The 18,729-nt window shown below is 42.4% G+C and overlaps 2 protein-coding genes across 7 annotated transcripts in view; one reads left to right on the top strand and one right to left on the bottom strand.

The window, feature by feature from the left end:
* Nucleotides 1-14,200, top strand: part of TRIM37 (tripartite motif containing 37) — a 140,030-nt gene extending 125,830 nt beyond the window's left edge. For 4 of the 6 annotated variants that reach the window (XM_012185193.4, XM_042255311.1, XM_060395126.1 and 1 more), the window contains 2 exons: nt 577-655; nt 13,930-14,200. In XM_012185193.4, the coding sequence (XP_012040583.1) occupies nt 577-655; nt 13,930-13,933 (83 nt within the window). In that variant the 3' untranslated portion in view covers nt 13,934-14,200. Of the gene's footprint in view, nt 1-576 lie in introns of all 6 variants that reach the window. The other 2 variants (XM_012185194.5, XM_042255312.2) reach the window with 1 other exon arrangement.
* The window catches only part of PPM1E (protein phosphatase, Mg2+/Mn2+ dependent 1E), a 226,541-nt gene continuing 219,498 nt past the window's right edge, over nt 11,687-18,729 (bottom strand). Inside the window, exon 7 of the mRNA XM_027975349.3 lies at nt 11,687-16,785. Within this exon, the coding sequence (XP_027831150.1) occupies nt 15,725-16,785 (1,061 nt within the window). The 3' untranslated portion in view covers nt 11,687-15,724. The remainder of the gene's footprint in view (nt 16,786-18,729) is intronic.

Here is an 18,729-nt window from a genome sequence, read left to right as displayed (position 1 = left end):
ACACTGTCAGGCTGATGTTCACTGTCATCTTGTATTTTACAGATCTCCCTGAGACCCTAGTGTCTTTTTCAATACAGAGCCAAGTGTTTGATGATTTTTAAGTATTAAGGTACTCTTAGTAATTTTCTCTGCTTCTAAAAGAAGCAGCCAAATTTGAGGCAAAGTTATTTTGAGTGTTGGTGGGTTTTTGTAGTGATGTTTGCATGCTCAGTTTAATTGACGTGGAAATACATTTTATATTTACAGAATCATCCTTTGAGTGTCCATCATCATCATTCCTTATTCGTTCTCCAGCTGCTCCCATGGTGTCCCTAGGGGACAAAGTCAGGCAGTGCCTTTCGTCTTCTAATTATGGGCATCTATTAACACATTTTGGTTTTTTCTCCTTTATTTTCCTTTTGTGTTTGTTTACGCTTGACTCTGATAAAGAAGTCTCTAAGAATAGAGATTTGTTTACAACCCAGCACATCTTTCTTTATCACTTAAATAACACACTTGCTAAGATCACTTAGAGATACGGGAAAGAAGATACGGGTCTTTAAAAATTGTTAACCGTTTTTTATTGTTTTCTCCTAGATACACATTCCAGTTTTCCTGATGGTGAACAAATAGGCCCTGAAGATCTCAGCTTCAGTACTGATGAAAACAGTGGAAGGTAATTTTCAAATCAAGAGAACTGACTTGCAAGCCTCCTTGACCCTGAAATTGGCTGTCGTTGGTGCTCAAATTTGTCAACGGTCAGATAATCAGATTTTTTCACCATCTCTACTTGAAATAGTAATTGACACAATCCTAGTATAAAACATTAGTACAAAGGAAAAAATTAAATGTGGGAAGAACTCTGTGTAATGCAATGAAATAACAGTGTAGCCTCAATTAATTTAGTAAATTAGTGTATTCATAAGAGGCAGTTTAGTCTGCGACAACAGAAGGGCGGTTAACCGCCAGGAGACATGCCTAGAGACGGTGCGTGCACTTAGTAAGCTGCCCAGCGTCGGTGCCCTCCTGTCTTGGCGAGAGCCTCAGCTCTGTTGAAATGACTGCCTTTACAGTTTGGGTTGTAGTTACAGTTTCTAGTTTCGTTAGTGCCTATAGATCAGTGAGCAGAAATATCACTTCTGTGTGGATTCTGCCCTGAAGACGCTTTATGTGGATGGCTGAAGTGGCCCTAGACTGAGCGTCCTCTCTGGAATATGTCGGCTGACTGAGGCCGCTGTTTCTTTCTTACTTGTTCGGGTGCGGGCAGGCACACTGATTAATGGCATGTTCGCTTTCTTTTGTGTGACTTTTACAAATGCAGTTTTAAATGAATTAAGTTAATGTGGATTGGTTATGTTCTTGGTCATATAAACACACATAAGAACATTTTAAATTATTTCACTTTTTTTCTGCTTCTTACCAAACAACTACAGAGCAACAAGTATTTTAAAGCCCTATTTTTTCCTTTGTTTTCATTAGCTGGACATTGATTTCAGTGTCAATACATTTAAAGATTCCTACATATTATACATGAAAGTGTGCTATAACATTCACTTTTATACTCAGAATTAGTCCAAAATTGTTGCCAAACTTTACCATTGTGCTCCTGCATTTGTTTTTGAGCTGCTATACCATTTGTGGAAAGTACACTGAAAGCTGACTAAGAGACTGTTGAAAAGCATGAGTGTGTGTACATTTGAGAGGCATTTCATCTGCTTATTTTTTACTTAATGAATATTGTTCCCTTTTCCATGTCTAGTGTCTTGCCGAATGCTGTGATTCATGGTTTGCTTTTGTTCAGAACAGTTTGCACTTTTTGTTAATAAAATGAACTTAAGAAAATGTTATGTCTCTGCAATTTATTAAAACTGGGACAGGAAGCCCTCCTTTTCCTGTTCCTATTGCCTGTGTATAGTAGATGCTTTTGAGCTGTTAATAGATGCATAGGGACGTTAGAAGACTTTAATCTCCATAATGTAAGTGGTTACTTTTTCTCCTTAAATTAGTTGGAAATATTTAAGTAGTATAATCATATGAGAAGTAAAAATTTAGCATTTACTTACTGTCATGATAGCACCGATGTGCCATTATATAGTTATTAAGTAGCTTATTGTACAGTGGTCTAAAGTATTACTAATAAGTTCTTCGCATTTCATTTTCTGTTAGCTAGAGATGTATTTGTGTTTGGTACATTTTGATGAGATCATATTTTAAATCCAGCTTTGTCTTATTTCTACACTACATTGTAATGGGTACAGCTGTTATGTAAGAATTTTGCCCCATTAGTGTTGAGAGCAAGTCATTTTAAGAATTGATATTGTAGGGTTTCTTTTTTTTTTGAGCGAGTCGTATCAGAATTCATAAACACATATGTGATTGACTCTACTTTGAAACTCATTGTTGCATAGCTGTTTCTTGACCTGTATTTGATATAGAACTGAGTGCTTTCCTGTGTACCTTTGTAAGTTATTTTCAAAATATGGAAAACCACATGTGGTTAAGCATTAAGAGAAACCTGAGAACAGACTGTTCGTTTGGGGAAATTTGCAAGAGCTTTTAGCACAAGTGATTTAATCGTGAGACTCTTGGGTCATTACTCTGTATGACAGCATCCTGAGGTATCCTCTTCTCCTTTCTTAGGGGGAGATGTCCAGTTTTGTTTGTTTTCAAATTGTAAATGTCCTTAACCTTTACTCTTATTTTTCATGACCTTAAAGTGGATTCCCCAGAATGGCACGATGATATATGGACCAGAGAACCTCGGGCTCTTGAATATTTGGGTCTTTGCTTATGCTCTCCGGTGGTGTATAAGAGCATTGAGGAGTGCTGCCCTTGTTTCATACAAACTGAGGACTGGTTGAGACCCTCTTACATTGGTAGAGTTTGAGTTTACTATGTCAGCAAGACTGTTTTGTTGTTACAGCTATAGGAAGTTTTGAAGGTATTTTTTATGCATGACAAAAATTTTGTAGGGAAAATTACTTGAATTTAATTGGTATATTATCTTCTTGTGTATTTTAAAAACCCAAGCCATTTGTACCATATTCTGATTCCATATTAATAATAAAGTCTATACCTTGAAAAGCTTAAAAAGTAAGCTTCTAAAGAAATGATTTGTAACTGCCCTCCTGTCATGAAATTCTCTATTTTTATAATTAAAGTTGACAGAGGGTTTCATGGGAAAAAAACCCCAAAACCAACAGACTTGTAGGTCTCTAAAGGATGTTCTCAAAAACGGTTCTCCTGTGATGAGGAAGATTGCGTCATGTCGGTTTTGTTGGTTATAGCTCACCTCCAGGATTGTTGTTTGTAAATTTAAAAATAGTAAGAAGTATGTAGCGTATATGAATTCACACCATCCATTGAGGAAAACTTCTGGGGCATAAATTAACAAGTGTCTTATCTGGCATTTCTTCTCGGGGTCAAACAAACTTCTAGCCTTGAGCCAAATCCCTACCGCTGTCTGCTGTAAATAAAGTTTTGTTGGAACATAGTCACATCCATTCATTTACAGATTGTCCACAGATGCTTTTGCCCTGCAGAGTTGAGTAGCTGCTTAAGCAACCTAATGGCCCTTGAGCCTAAAATATTTACACTCTTACCCTTTGCAGATAAAATTTGCCAAGTTCTACTTTGTCATTGATATTAATAGGAGATTCACTTTGAGGGAGGTAGATTTGAGAAAAGGCGTGATTTTTAACTCAAAAAGATCAAACATTTGATTCGTCGTTTTGTGCTTAATTTTTGTGATATGGGGTGTTGGGCATCTGCTATCTGATTCATTTTAGGATCCTGATAAGACTGAAAGACCTAAAGATTTCCTCAAAAAATGGAAGGACCTATTAGCTTTTAGTAGTGGGATCTTTGGAAAAAAAGAGTTCCTTCCCCAGTTTCCAGCCATGTCACCTACTAAGTCTGCAGCCAACTCGACATGCTGCCAGGAGCCCTCCTCCGTCATCCCTACGTCTCACACCAGCCTCACCTCCGCTAGATGTTAGGTAGCAGTGAGGGAGCGGAGAGGCCCATAAGACAGCAGTTCTTACCCCCTCCCTGTTGGTGGTTCCTGAGCTAGTCTGCAAGAGCTCTGATGAAAGAGCGTCCCCCATCTTCCCACTTTGGACTGTCATCACCCACAGTCTCCGAAAGTCATGATAGTCAACCCAGGTTTCCAGTCAGTTGCTCTACGTGTCCTGCTCTCTGGTACTTTCTATTCCTTAACAGAATCCCAACTTAAAAAAAAAAAACTTTTTTCCCCTCCTTTTGTTGAAAGGCATAGTTTTTCTTGGTTTCATCATTTAGTTTTGTTTTTTTTAAATATGTATTTCTTGGGTTGCGCTGGACCTTAGTTGCGGCACATGGGATCTTCATTGCAACATGGGGGGTCTTCAGTTGCTGCATGCGAGCTCTTAGTTGTTGCACGTGGGACTTAGTTCCCTGACCAGGGATTGAACCTGCACTGGGAGTGCAGAGTCTTAGCCACTGGGCTGCCAGGGAAGTCGCATCATTTGGTGTTTTCAGTCTCAAGTTTGGTCCTGGAAAACTGTCCAGAAGAGTATTTTCTCCCAGACTTAAGATGTAAGTGGAATGCATGCATTGTGCCCAGGCATCTTGCTTCTGTACAGCTGGGACCGACTGTGTCATTGAATCTGTAAGTAACCTTTGAGGTCGATGAACTGTGTGTTGTGCCCATTTGGCAGAGAAAGAGGAGATTCCGGGAGGTTGTTCAGCACCGCTGGCAGGAGTGCAGTGAGGTACTGGTTGAGTACGTCTTCCAGTTTGTCACAGTTGGGCCAAATCCAGCATTTTGATGCCTAATAATTAAAAACCTAAATATTGTCTATTTTTTAAAAAAACTTTTTATTTTGAGATAATTTTGAGCTAATTTTAGATGCAGAAACCTTGAGAGTGTTCCTGTGAACCCAGCTTCTCTTTTTTAAAAAAATTTGCTTATTTTAATTGGAGGCTAACTACGTTACAGTATTGTAGTGGTTTTAGTATACACTGACATGGATCAGCCACGGGTGTACATGTGTCCCCCATCCTGAACCCCCCTCCCACCTCCCTCCCCATCCCATCCCTCAGTGTCGTCCCAATGCACCGGCTTTGAGTGCCCTGTTTCATGCATCGAACTTGGACTGTTGATCTAACTTTACGCCTAACGCAACTAGAAAAAGAAGAAATGAAGAACCCCAGGGTTAGTAGAAGGAAAGAAATCATAAAAATTAGGGCAGAAATAAATGAAAAAGAAACAGGAGACTACAGCAAAAACCAACAAAACTAAAAGCTGGTTCTTTGAGAAGATAAATAGATAAAACCATTAGCCAGACTCATCAAGAAAAAAAAGGGAGAAGAATCAACAAAGTTAGAAATGAAAATGGAGAAATCACAGCAGACAACACAGAAAGTCATCAAAGACTACTATCAGCAACTCTGTGACATAAAGTGGACAGCTTGGAAGAAATGGATGAATTCTTAGAAAAGTGTAACCTTCCAGAACCGAAACCGCTTCTCTCTCTGTGAACATAGGACACGACCATAGAGTGACCCAAGGAGGGCGCCGGTCTTACGCACAAACTAGTGCCCAGACCACCGACAGCGTCATTCCGATTGGACCAGTTGCCTCACGCACGCCGCCTCCCTCCAGGGCCCGCGTCGCCGTGAGCGGTCCTGTTGCAGTGCCCCCAGCTCGGGCTCCTTCCTCGGCCTTCCCTTGTCTTTCATGACCTTGACGTTCTTTAAGTGGACCGGTTATTTTCAAGTGTTATTAATTGATGGCTCCACTGGGTCTTCCTAGCAGGGGCCGCTCTCTAGTTGTACTCAGGCCTCCCACGGCAGTGGCTCCTCGTTGTGCAGCGCGGGCTTCAGTACTTGCCACACACTGGCTCAGTGCTTGCTGCACACGGGCTTGGTTGCCCGGCAGCATATGGACTCATCCTGGACCAGGGATCGAACCCGTGTCCCTGGCATTGGCAGGCAGATTCTTAACCACTGGACCGCCGGAAAAGCCCCCCGTTGTTTTATAGTGTTTTTCTGCCTGGGCTCATCTGATGTTTTTTCATCTTAAGTTGGAATTCTGCTTTATTAGAGGTGATACGCCTGCCTCAGTGCATTGTATCAGGGGCTGTGTGCTGCAGATGTTTCTTACTGGTATTGTTGACCTTAATTACTTGGTTAAGGTATCTGCCAGGATTCCCCACTATTTACTGTTTTTTCCCTTTGAATTACTAAATATTTAGGGTGAATACTTTATGCAAATATCCTGTTTCTGCTTAAACTCTCACCCACTCACTCTAGCGCCCAGCAGCTCTAGGTCTGGTGGGTCTTGCCTACAGCAGTTAGCACTGTTTATGGTGCTCTTACGGGAGTTCTCCAGTCCCCTAGTTTCTTTGACATTTATTATGAGAATTCTGCTTGACAGGTTGTCTTTTCTTCTCCGTTTAGTTTTTTCAGCTGTTTGTATCTGTGTGGACGTTGATTTTACTCTTTGGAGCTATGATCCAGTATTGCGCTTGTCTACGGTTCCGTGTTCTAGTTCTGGCTGTTCGAAGCTCTTGCAGCTTGGCCCCTTTACTCCCTTGATCTTGATCTTGTATCCTTCTCCCTCCTTCCCTTTCCATCCTTCCTCTCAACAAGATGCTCCAGGCTCATCTGAATTTTCCTGGCCTTTGGGAGGGACAGTGATGCCTAGAAACACAAATCTGGGCACTGATTTGCTTACTGTTACTAGAGGGTTGTTGGGTAGAAGAGGAAACATTCTTATTCCTTCTAAAGCACATACTTGAATGCATCATGTATGTAGACATAAACAATGTGTTTTAAGGAGGAAAAGCATGAGTCCTGTCTAAGCACTTTTCCAGAGTTGTTTAGATCCTGAACTGTGACATAATGGCTGTTCAGGATCATAACTCAAAGAACAAAATAAATATCTATGCGTCCACACAGATATACGTGAACAGCTGAATAAACTAAACGGGGAAGAAAGGACAGCTTGTCAGACAATTCTAATGATAAATGTCAAAGAAATTAGGGGAGTCTAACCCTAACGCACTGGTGCCTCTCTTTCCTGCTCTCTTCGGGCGGGCTGTGTGATTCACTTGTGATACAGTCAGATATCTGTTAGAGTCTATATTCTGTCCCCCCCCCCACATCCTAGTTGATTTTAAAGTTTACATACATTAAAATTTAATCTTTGTGGTATATGCGGTTATTTAGAAAACAGTTCAGTCACCCCCCAAATTCCCCTGTGCTGGCTCTCTGTAGGTAGAGCCCCCCTTCTACCCCCTCACCCTTGGCAACTCTCCTTTCAGTTTTCCCTTTTCCAGAGTGTCATAAATAGAATCACACAATATGTAACCTTTCACTTAGCAAAATGCTAAGTTTCATCTTCGTAGCTGTGTGAATCAGAACTTTATTCCTTTTTAACTGCTGAGTAGTATTTCACTGTATGAGTGTATGCAATTTATCCATTGAAGGACATTTTGGGTTTTTCCTAGTTTTGAGCGATTATGAACTTTACAAACATTTGTGTGTAGATTTTTGTATGAACGTAAGTTGTCTGTCTCTGGAATAGTATTTGCCTTGGAGTGGGATATGTAATAAAGAATTTGGCCTTTGTCCCTAGTTCCTGGGATACAGCCTCTTCCTCTTAAGTCCTTGGAATTTCCTGAGTGATTGGAGTGTTTGTTGTTACTTATGGTGGATTCTGGTAGCTTATGCTCATGAGATAACTCAAGACAGGGACTGGCCTTGCCAGAAAGACTAACCACCATGTGACTAGAGGATTGGGCCTCTGAGTCATGTAATATTAGCCTGAATAGTTCAGCCTTATTGCCAGGGAGTTAGTCACGCTTACATAATGAAACCACAGTAAGGACTGTGGACACTGAAGCTCAGCTGGACTTCCCTTGTTGGCAGCACCCTTCACACATGGCTGTTTTGGGAGGGTGAGCTCCTGATCACAAGGAAGCCCCACATTTGGGCCCCCCTCCACCTCACCCCATGTCTGTCCTTTTGCCTGTTCTGATTGGTGTCCTTTGGCTATAATAAAACTGGAATTGTAAGTATTTTCCTGGGTTTATGAGTTATTCTAGTGAATTGTCAAAGCTAGGGGAAGGATAGTGGGGGCCCTAAACGTGGTATCTGCAGTGAGAGCAGTCTTGGGGAGGACTCCCGCCCTTACCCTGTGAAGTCTGGCCTAACCCGACAGCTGCTGTCAGAGCGCGCTGCACTGCCACGTGGTAGGTTTCTGCTGAACTTCGTGAGAAGAGTGCCAAACTTCCAGAAGGCACTGCCACTGCATCCCACCAGCAACACCGGAGGGTCTCCAGTGGCGCATGTGTTAAGCTGGTAATAGCTGCGCAGCTCTTTGTTCTGTTCTGGATTTAATTTGCTTTCATTTTTCCTTTTTTTCTTCTCTTGTGTTTCATTAGGTCTTTTTTAAGCGTTCTGTTTCCTCTGTGGCCACTCCCTTTTTTTTTTTAATCACTGGCCTGGCTGCATTGGGCCTCGGCTGCAGCACAGGCTTCTCTAGTGGTGGTGCAGGGGCTCTAGTCGCGGCGGGCGGCCGGGAGCTCTAGAGCATGCCAGCTCAGCAGTTGCAGCACTTGGGTTTAGTTGCCCCACAGCATGTGGGGTCTTAGTTCTCCCACCAGGGATCTAACCCACCAGGGATGCCCTGCACTGGAAGGTAGATTCCTAACCACTGGACCACCAGGGAAATCCCATCACTTAGGATACTTTTTATGGACTTACCTTTAAATTTACTTAATCTCTTCTCAGCAGTGGTACATCTATTGACTAGGCAGTCAGAGACGCCCATCTTCTTTGCTACAGTATTTTCAGTTTCTGGCATTTCTGTTTATTATAGTTTCTCTTTGCTGAAATCACCCATATGATCTTCCATTATTTCCACAACATATTAACCAAGGGTATGTGCACACTCAGTCATCTCCAGCTCTTTGTGACCCCATGGCCTATAGCCCACCAGGCTCCTCTGTCCATGGGATTTTCCAGGCAACAATACTGGAGTGGGTTGCCATTTCCTCCTCCAGGGGATCTTCTGCACTGGCAGGCAGATTCTTTCCAATGCGCCACCTGGGAAGCCACAGTTATTTTAATTTCTGTCAGTTCCGAAATCCTTGTCAAGTCAGTCTGAAGTTATTAAGGAGAGTTGCCGGAGTGTATAATAGATCCTTATTAGTTATCAACTTTATATATTTCAGTGTATATATCAATCCCAATCTCCCAATTTATCTTGTAACTTTTCTACATCTGTGACTGTTTTTTATTAAATTCATTTGTACCGTGTTTTTAGATTCCACATATAAGCGATGCATGTGCCTTCCTCTCTCACTCAGTGTGGTGTCTCTAGACCCCTCCCTGTCGCTGCAGATGGCATTCTTTGTTCTTTTGATGGCTGCGTAGCATTCCGTGGTATCTGTGCGCCATCTTCTTCATCCGCTCCTTTGTCAGTGGGCGTTGAGATTTCATGTCCTGGCTTTTGTAGACAGTGCTGCAGTGAGCACTGGGGTGCACTGTATGTTTTCCTCCAGATACATGCCCAGGAGTGAGATAGCTAGATCATAATGGCAGTCCTGTGTTGAGTTTTTTAAGGAACTTCCATACTGTTCTCCACAATGGTTGTACCAGTTTACAGTCCCACCCACAGTGACTCAAATCACAACGGCTCAATCTCAATGGGCTCGAATTACAAAGGTCCCCAGGGGCGCCCCGGGAGGGGAGGCCACCTGGACAGAACCTGGGAGAGGCAGGCTCCCTGCCAGCACCCACCACCCTGGTTACTTCACCCAGAATAATACATTTTTTCTTTCTTTCAGATGCCTCTCTGTATTTTGTTGAAAGGAACACAGTTTATGTAGAACAGTAGCTAGTTTGGTGAATGATTTTTATGCCTAAAAATGGGCAGGCCTGCTTAGATCTGTACCACAAGAGTTTGAATCTGGTTAGGAGTTGCGTTTGGTTTGAGGTTCGTCACTGCTGTGATTAACCTTAGTGGCACTGCGTTCTAGACAGGACATGGCTCTGGTAATCCACTCCCCGTCAGAAACGCAGTGTCTCCTCTGACCCTGCGTTTTGTACTGTGCCTCCGAGTTAACGTCTCTGCAGACTTTTGTTGCTCTGCTGCCTGCCCAGAACTGTTGTGTTCTTTGAAGCTCGACCTCATGTGGGTCGGGACTGGCATTCTTGGATTAAGGTGCAGCGTTCCTCACTGTGTGTAGATTCACTTACTCCTCCACAGCTATTTACAGGCCTGCTGATACTCCTCCTCCCCAGGAGCAGGGTTTTGCTCCTGTTCCCTTCCATCAGCTTGTCACAGGTGCCCTTGGGGCAGCGTCTGTGGCCCTTCCTCCACAGAACGATGCTTGTGTGGGCGAGCCGAGGGAAGGGTGACGGCCCCCCGGCCCTCCACATCGCCCTGCTGGACCTGCTCCTCCCCGGCCCTTTTCTGAGTCCTGGTGGGGTTTGCAAGGGAGGGCGGACTCTGCTGGTTTGCGCAGCTCCCAGGACGGCCCCCACTCTGCCTGTATCGGTCAGCCAGCACTCTCTCTCGCTGAACGGCTGGCTTCCAGAGCTGCCCTCCTCTAAACCACTGCTGAGCGGTGCCGGCCCCTTTTACACTTGGGCCAGTTGCAGCCTCAACTCTGAGTGTGAAAAAAGTCACGATCGGAAGTAAATCTGGCTGTTACTTACAAGAGTGGAAGCAGCATTCCCTTCAGCTCTGCATTCCAGAGTTGGAAGCTGGAAGCACCGTGGCTCTCATATATTTCTTAATTAAAAACACAAGTAGTTCAGATTCACGGCTCGGAAAGTAATAGGCCATTTTTAGTTTTCTATCCCAAAATATTTTTAATTATAAAAGTGATGAGATTATAAAAAACCTAGGAAACAGAAAACTGAAAGAGCCATGTGTGTCTGTGTGCTGCTGCTTCAGAAAAAGATGTTCTGTTCCTTTTGAACCTAGAATACCAATAGGGGTTTTTTTTCAAGTATAAATAATACTTAACCAAAATATTGCTTTTCTTTCATTCCCTACTGTAGCAAACTCTTGCAAATAAGGTCCTTTCAGCCCTTCATTTTTTTCTCAATTCTTATTTCTTTGAGTTTATATAAAATCACACTTAAGTACTGAATGAATTTCAGTGATTGGGAGTTAAAGGTTGAAATTAATCTCCTAGGACTTAATGGTGGTAAGAGGCGGGTACGAATGCAGGGTACTGACTGCATTAGGACTGCGTTGTCCTATCTCCTGTTACTCTCTTAAAGCATTCCTCTGGACAGACTTTCAGCCGCAGTTCACCTGATTATTTCCTTTCTTCCAGTTTGAAACTAAGAGGAGAAAGACCAAGGGAGAGGGAAGAACTCTGGCTGGATGCAGAGTTTGGAGAATAGAGTGATTGGGAGGTCTGAGGAGTCAGCACTTAGCCATTCGCAGGTCCTGTTCCTCATTTTAGGATGAACCCCCAGCATTAACCTGATGGGGGACCTGTGTGTAAGATGAGAAGGCTCTCTTCTGGCTTTTCTGGGGAGGGACTAACAACTGTAGCAGCACTTAGCAAACTTTTTTCAGTGTCCCCGCTTTAAAGTTTAGAGACCGCCACCTCAGGAGTTTATTTTCAGTTCTGAGAAAATCAACTTAAATCCTAGAACTAAGTAACCTTCCTTTGAACAAAAAGACAGATGACCAATGTTTTTAAATTGCTGGGTTTTATTAAGATATTGGCAAAATTTCAACATACTTCTTACCTGAATGAACAGTTTTAAATAAAATATGAAGGATCACTCATGATTACAACTGAACTCAAAAGTGAGCTGTATAAATTGATAAGTTTGCTTGGTAAGAAATGATTCACTTCACTTGCTCGACTCCATAGAGAATTCTTTGCAGGGAAATATGAACAAGAGAACAAAGCGTGTCTCTCACCAAAGAGCACCTAGAGTAAGAGTTAGCAATAATGTATCGATAGCTTAGTTACTACATCAAAGTTCATTATTTTCCTTTTCCAGAACAACTGCTGTGTCAGTCTGGAGTTCCCTATCTTATTTCATATTTTCTAATTAGTACAACAAATAGTCTTTACAATGGAAGATAAAATGCTGCTAGAGGAAGTAACAATTTTTTTTTAACACAGTACCATTTGTCTCAGAAAATAGTCATAATACTGGCAGTACTTTGTTTTTTGGGGGAAAAAACCATTTAAGTTATTCACAGGTCAGAAGGGAAGAGTGGGTACTTGTCCTTTAACATCACATGATTTTAAAAGGTGAAAAAAAAGTATGTTCTTTAGCTGACTGACAATCCAAAGAGTAATTCTCCTAAATTGTAGGGTCAAAACTGCAGTATTCCTTTTTATGGCCTTGCTTCCATGAGAATGATCACTGAGTTAACAAATTATGTTTAAAAATTAAAATAATAATTTAGATCACTTTCTCACAAAGCCTCAGCAAGCCTTTGCTGGGGAAGGAAGTACCTGAACCCCAGCAGTTTTATCTGTAAACACTTAACTTATTTATGCATCATCTGCCCATCGGATGTTGCACTTCTTCCTGGCACAGTGTCCAGCAAAGGCGCGCTGGTGTCGTGAGCTGCAGTGACACTATGCCACCAGGCCGACCGTGGCCACTATAAACGTGGTCAGAAGCAGACTCAGGGTTGACACTGACATTGTTGACATTGTCCTTGGTAAAGGTGTTACTTTTGAGGATCCTCCTAGTTAAATTAAATGCAACAGTAACTTTATATTAATTCAAGGACAATGGATGGCACTTCTAGGTAAAGAAAAGATATATACATGTATTTCCACCTTCCTTTTCAGTACAGACCTAAACAGATTAACAGCCCCAGTGCTGGGTGCTGTAATGTTACTTAACCTTAGATCTCTCTTAAAAGTCCACATTCGGAAAGTGAACAAAGGAAATTAGGGACCGATTCCCTTTGAAACTCACAGTGAATGTACAAGGAGTTCATGTGACTTCAGTCAGTGACTTGAAGTCTGTTTCCCTAACCAGTACTACACTCTCTTTTTAATATTTGTTTTACTATTTCCTATTCTAACAAAACTTCAGCAAGCAAACAAATTGATGCAGATCATGTTAAATCGTAAAAGGGATACTGCCACTCTTAAGGACTGGGTGTAGATCTTCTCCAGCATCACTAAGGTACACAATGAATAGAAGTACAAAACACGTAATTCACAGACTATATACCTCAGCACTAACAGTGAATATATGTTATATGCTTTTATATCTGTCTAATATTTTACAATCACCAGATACACCATCATTAAATACAAGTTACAGAAATGTGTAGATACCATTAGTTAGAGGGGTACTTATTGCTTACGTCAGCAAGCAGCAAATAAGGGCACAGGATTTGAACTGAAGGGAACTACTTTCTATCACCAGTGGCATTAAGATATAACACTGCATTTCACAAAGCACTGCTTTTTATCTAGTTGATAGACAGACCCAAGAGCAGCATATGTCAGACCAATAACCACTACTTTAATAAGTATTATAGAATTTTAAAGGACCTACCTTACAAGTGGTACCTAACTACTCTATAAATATGTATGTTGTGAACAAATGACTAGTTGCTAATTTGTACATTATTGGCTTATAATGTGACCACACTAGAACTACTTTTATTTTCTAGAGGGCTGCTGGAATGAGAAACGGAGTTAACACTGCGTATGTAGTTACACCTACAAAATTCAGACCCTTAAAGATGCCTGTTACTCCCAATTTCCAGCCATTTTTCCCACTGAAGAAAACCTATCACTTGACTTGTACCTTCTTTCACCTTCTTTATTCTGATCAAAATCATTAGCAATAGACAACTATAGAAGAATCTTCTAGATTTTTTGACTTGGCTGAGTGCTTTGGACTATTGTCTGTACCAATGTTCTGCTGCCTGTTTTCTTATTTCCCTAGGTAATCCGATTTGAACCGACACTGCACCTGATGGGTTGTTAGCATGAACTAGGCTTCAGAAAATGGCAGATGTGAGTGAGGTCCATGGACGGGGGTGAAGCCTCGGGATGGTGAAAAGACTCTGGTGCTATGGCTGGATTCCTGTGTACGCCCTCCTTTTCAGCCATGTGTCACAAGACTTGAGAAAAGAAGAAATGACTTCAAAAAAGAAAAATACTGAAAATCTCTACTTACATCCAAATTTTAAAAAATAAAATCTGTAGATTAACAATCTGTTGCTGAAATGCATCTTTCATTTATTTGCTTTGGCTACCCTGGCACACCAAAATATGCTTCAGTCCCCCTGGTTTTAAAATCCAGGAATCTTAGTCCTCCATTCTGAGTCTGGGGAGCATAAAATAGTTGTGTTGTGCTGTGTGAACCTCTCAGCAGGAGCATTCAGCGTCTCCCGACAGCACGAGGGAGCCAGTGGCTCCACGCCTGACTGGGAGAGGGCAGAACGTCCTGCGGAGACGCTGCGTGATTCTCAGAACCCGGCTGCTGCACTCAGTTAACCTGATGATTAGTTTATTTGCTGCCTCTAGTTGCAGATACGGTTCCGACTTGAAACTGAAGAAATGGCAAAATGCAGACAGTTTCAAAACATCAAACGTGCATAAACACTGAGATGAGCAGCATGTGTCCTGGCGCTCCGGCCTGAAGCTCCGGGACTCAAATCCACAACTGAACAGACCGCAGCTGCAGTGCACTCTCTGTGCTTGGCCTCTGGGCTCACTTTCGGCAGTTACTTTCAGCCTCTTCGATACCAATTATTCCATTTCCTCAGGGGAAACAACTTTAGAGAAGTTAAAACTAGTATTTTTCATTCTCCAAAACCACTTTTTATTTTATTGTAGTATATGCCTTTACTGTCTGTGAACTTTAAAAAAAGGAAAAAAGGCAGAAAAAATAGAAATACTATTTGATTTTCTTTTAAAATGGCAACTTGATTCTAGTCTATTTGTACCTGAAATCATCTCCATTAAACAAGTTTTTATTCCTGAGATGAAGGTACAGTGGAAAACACATTAGCATCATAGATTAAAACCAGTTGACAGCGGTCTTCTAAAAAACAATTCCGTCAAAAGCACCATAACAGGTTATGAAACTCCCAAATAGCTACAGCCCTAGGAAATACTTAATTCAAAAAATTTTCATTGTTGGTCTTTTATGTTACAGGAAAAAAATGAGTGAATCTGTTTGACTATATACCACCTCACAAGTCTGAGAATATGACATTTTTACACTAGTTTTTCTACTTTCATTTTTTCCAGTTAAAACCCATATGGCTTTTAGTCTTTTACCTACCAAAAAAGGGGGAGAGGTTTTCCCTCAGTCCCCAGTCTTCTGAGGAACATTCCTCAAGTAGATCTAATTCTGCATTAAGTTTTCCAGAGATATATTAGGCACATCAGACCGAATTTCACCTGCCTCAAGATTTCAGCGCTATATATCCTAACTGAAATAACTTGCAAGCCTCCACTAGTGACGTGACGGGGTCTTGGGGGTTGTATGTAGGTATAGAGACACATCACAGGGACCAGTGGTATAGTTTTGCTAGTGAAATCGCCAGTACTGTTTATTATCAGATTGAAAACACTGCATTGAGTTTCCTAGAGATCTATTTACATTTAAGAGTTGAGCCATCCATGGCTCATAATGAAGCACACATATTTCAGAAAGACCTACCTTGTTTCTACTCTGACAGTGGTGTCTGCACTGGGGGAGAGCTAGCTAGCCTACTCTAGAGAGAGGATTACATTTGAAAGCTCCAGGGAAGCTCGGGGTGTGGAGGGTCGCTGCTCTCTTTGGGCTTCCTCATCACACTTTCACTGCATCCTTTCCAGCTGGTTTGCCTCCACAGCACAGAACTTCTTAACACCCTATTTCTCTTCCCATTTCGAATAAGTGAGGACAGGCTAGTGCCTGTTTTGTGGGAAGGCTCTTGAGCAGAGAGAATAGGATAAAACTTCGGATTAAACCTGAATCCATGCCGCCTCTTTGAGTAGTGGTAGTGTAAATGAGATAACCTAGAAACTCTCTTTCCCAGGAACTTGAACTGTTCGTTTTCCAGCCTAGAACAAACAGGAGGCAAGCTCTCTGTGCTGCACACCTGCTGCCCTATTGAACCCACATTAAAAGAAGAGAGAAACTCTCCAGCACCACTCCATTCAGGCAATGATGATGGAACTGATTTTTTCTCCATTATTAGCTCATTAATAAGATTTGCTCTCTTTGGTGCACCAGGACCAAACATCTCAACTGGTGGCAAAAACTGGGCACCGTGAGGCTTGCTTGTTTCTATCTGTGTGAGATCTAGGTAGCCCGGGTCTTCCAGCACGTTGCTTTGGGACCCTGGGCTCAGGCTGGTTCTATCCGTGAAAGAATCCACACGCCCCTCGTAGCCCAGATCGGCCGGGGCGGAGCACTGGTGCTGGGGCCAGGGGCGCTTGCACTCCCCGTGACTCTCCTTGTCATCCCCACCAGCTTCTTGCCCTCCTTGGAAAGAGTTCTCTGTCCAATCTGAGTCCTCACTAACATTTACAGCTTTGTTCATGTCCCTCAGGAAAACCACAATAACAGTGATGTTATCACTTGACCCCGCGTCCCGAGCTGATGCCACTAACTTGTGGGCAACCATGCTGCTGTCTCCGTTATTCTCCTTCAAGTGGTCGGACACGACTTTCACGGCCTCGTCAGGGTTCACGGTGTCGTAGAAGCCATCGCAGGCCAGAATGAGGTAGTCTTCAGTTCCATCCAGAACGGTAGAGGCAGAATCGGCATCCCCACAGATGTATGGCTTATGTTCAGCATCTCCTGCGGGAATTCGCAAACAGGTCATTTTGGTTTCTCTTGCAGGTCAGAATGTTTATGGCCAGCTCTAATGTCCTGAGCAGAGAAGGGCCCTCTGTTGAGGGAACAGTATTGCCAGAGACACAGAGGCAACTGCTAGGGAGTAATGTGTAGTTGAATATTTGGTACAGCAACAGACTGGAGAACTCGGGCCCAACTAAGCTAGGTTTCTGTCACCAGATTACTGCGGTAATAGATCATCTGCGACGCATTTTAGAACTTCCAGGTCCCTGGTTTACATTCACTATGCTCCTTAGTACTTGGAGAGAGCCTAGCAAATGGGCCCTCTGCCTGTCAGGTAACCAGTAACATCGCTACAAGGATACTCATCGGCTTCTCTACATAAAAAACATGGAGTACTGAGCAATTCCTAGGTTGGGGGATCATAATTCATTGGTAGTTTGTTTGTTTGTTTGCTTGCTTACGAAGTGCGTTATCATTCTTAAAGTAGTAGCAGATAGCACAGTGGTCAAGGATGCAGGCAGCAGAGTCAGGATGCCTGGATCCAGGTCACAGCACTTTAAAGACTCTCTTCAGTTACTATCCTCTTTAATGCACTGAAACTGGCCCTTCTGACTCGGGGCAGAGAAAGTGAAGGTAAGTACACTTACTTAAATGCCGAGGCCACACTGTCACTGTTTGTGGGATCTGTTATCGGTTCTCTCCTACTCTAGAGTAAAGTTCTCTCCAATATTTCACATCTCTGTTTAATCTTCAGACAGGCCCAGAAAGCTCAATAGGAACATTACGGATAACTTGTTAGAACCGCTGTGGGCCATGTGCCCTACCCAGCAGACCACACGATGGGATGCCCTAAACAACAGACAACTTAGTATTTAATTACTTGGGTTAGTTTATCTGCAAGACAAGAACCTAGTCTTTTTCATACAGTAGCAAGACCCGTCTTCCTCAGGTATGGTTTTGATCTTGCCAGTTTTAGTTCGATACTGTGTAGTCTTCCAGTAGGCTGTCACAGCTTCCAATCATGGGGAGTCAGCGTCCTCCACCAACCCACCTGACTAGACGTCCCCGTCCCCTACTCCACCTGACTGTGTTATTACCATTATTTTCTGAACTCCAGCTCTAAAAATAAATGTGATCTGAGTCATACTGTTCCCAAAAACCTTGTTTTAGTGCTTCAATTAAAAGGCTACTGCAACTGTTAGTTTGGAACAGAACATACAAAGATTTGCACAAGAGAAAATGCTGCCAGAGTTCTGGCTTTTCACCTGCTCTACTGTTAGATGTCAAATTCATGACATTTCGCCCAAATTTGGTAGGAGGGCATGATCACCCATTTCACAGTAGAAATGGCACCATCCTTTGGTCTTCTACCCCCTCTCTCCATATGCCAGAAACTGTATCATGTCAACTCTGGATCATCAATCCAAAGGGCTCAGGGGGAGAAACAGTTGAAATGTGTTTCATTTTTAAAGTATTAATGTCATTTATTTTCTGAGTAGAGTTGAACTCTGCTTAGGAGTCCTTTTTCTTTTCTTTATTTAGCCCCCTGATTTACTCCATGAGCTTTCCAAATCTTACATTCTCTGACTCTTTCCAATTCAGTTATTGGATTTTGGTAGATGGCATAATTTCCTACGTCAAAGAAAATTAAGTTTACCGGGCCTGAATTCCCTCAATTCCTCCTCCTAACTTAAAAAACAATCTCTAGCAATTTACCTCTATCTACAACCATTTTCTGTTTTCAAAATTCTGGGAATTTTTAACTCACTTGACCTCTGTAGCATTTGACCCTGTTGACTCCATACGCCTAGAAAACCCCCTCCCCAGCATCTGATACCCTGCGTCTGTGTCTCTTCCTGTTTTTCTTTACTGGCTCCTTCATTTAATAGCAACACCCCCAAGAAAATAATAGCACCCCACATCACTGTATGCTAAGTCTGTGCC

The sequence above is a fragment of the Ovis aries genome, chromosome 11 (genome assembly GCF_016772045.2).
Source record: "Ovis aries strain OAR_USU_Benz2616 breed Rambouillet chromosome 11, ARS-UI_Ramb_v3.0, whole genome shotgun sequence".
In the NCBI taxonomy this organism is placed as follows: Eukaryota; Metazoa; Chordata; class Mammalia; order Artiodactyla; family Bovidae; genus Ovis; species Ovis aries.
Note: the sequence above shows the minus strand (reverse complement) of the source record. Positions and strands in the feature narration are given on the sequence as shown.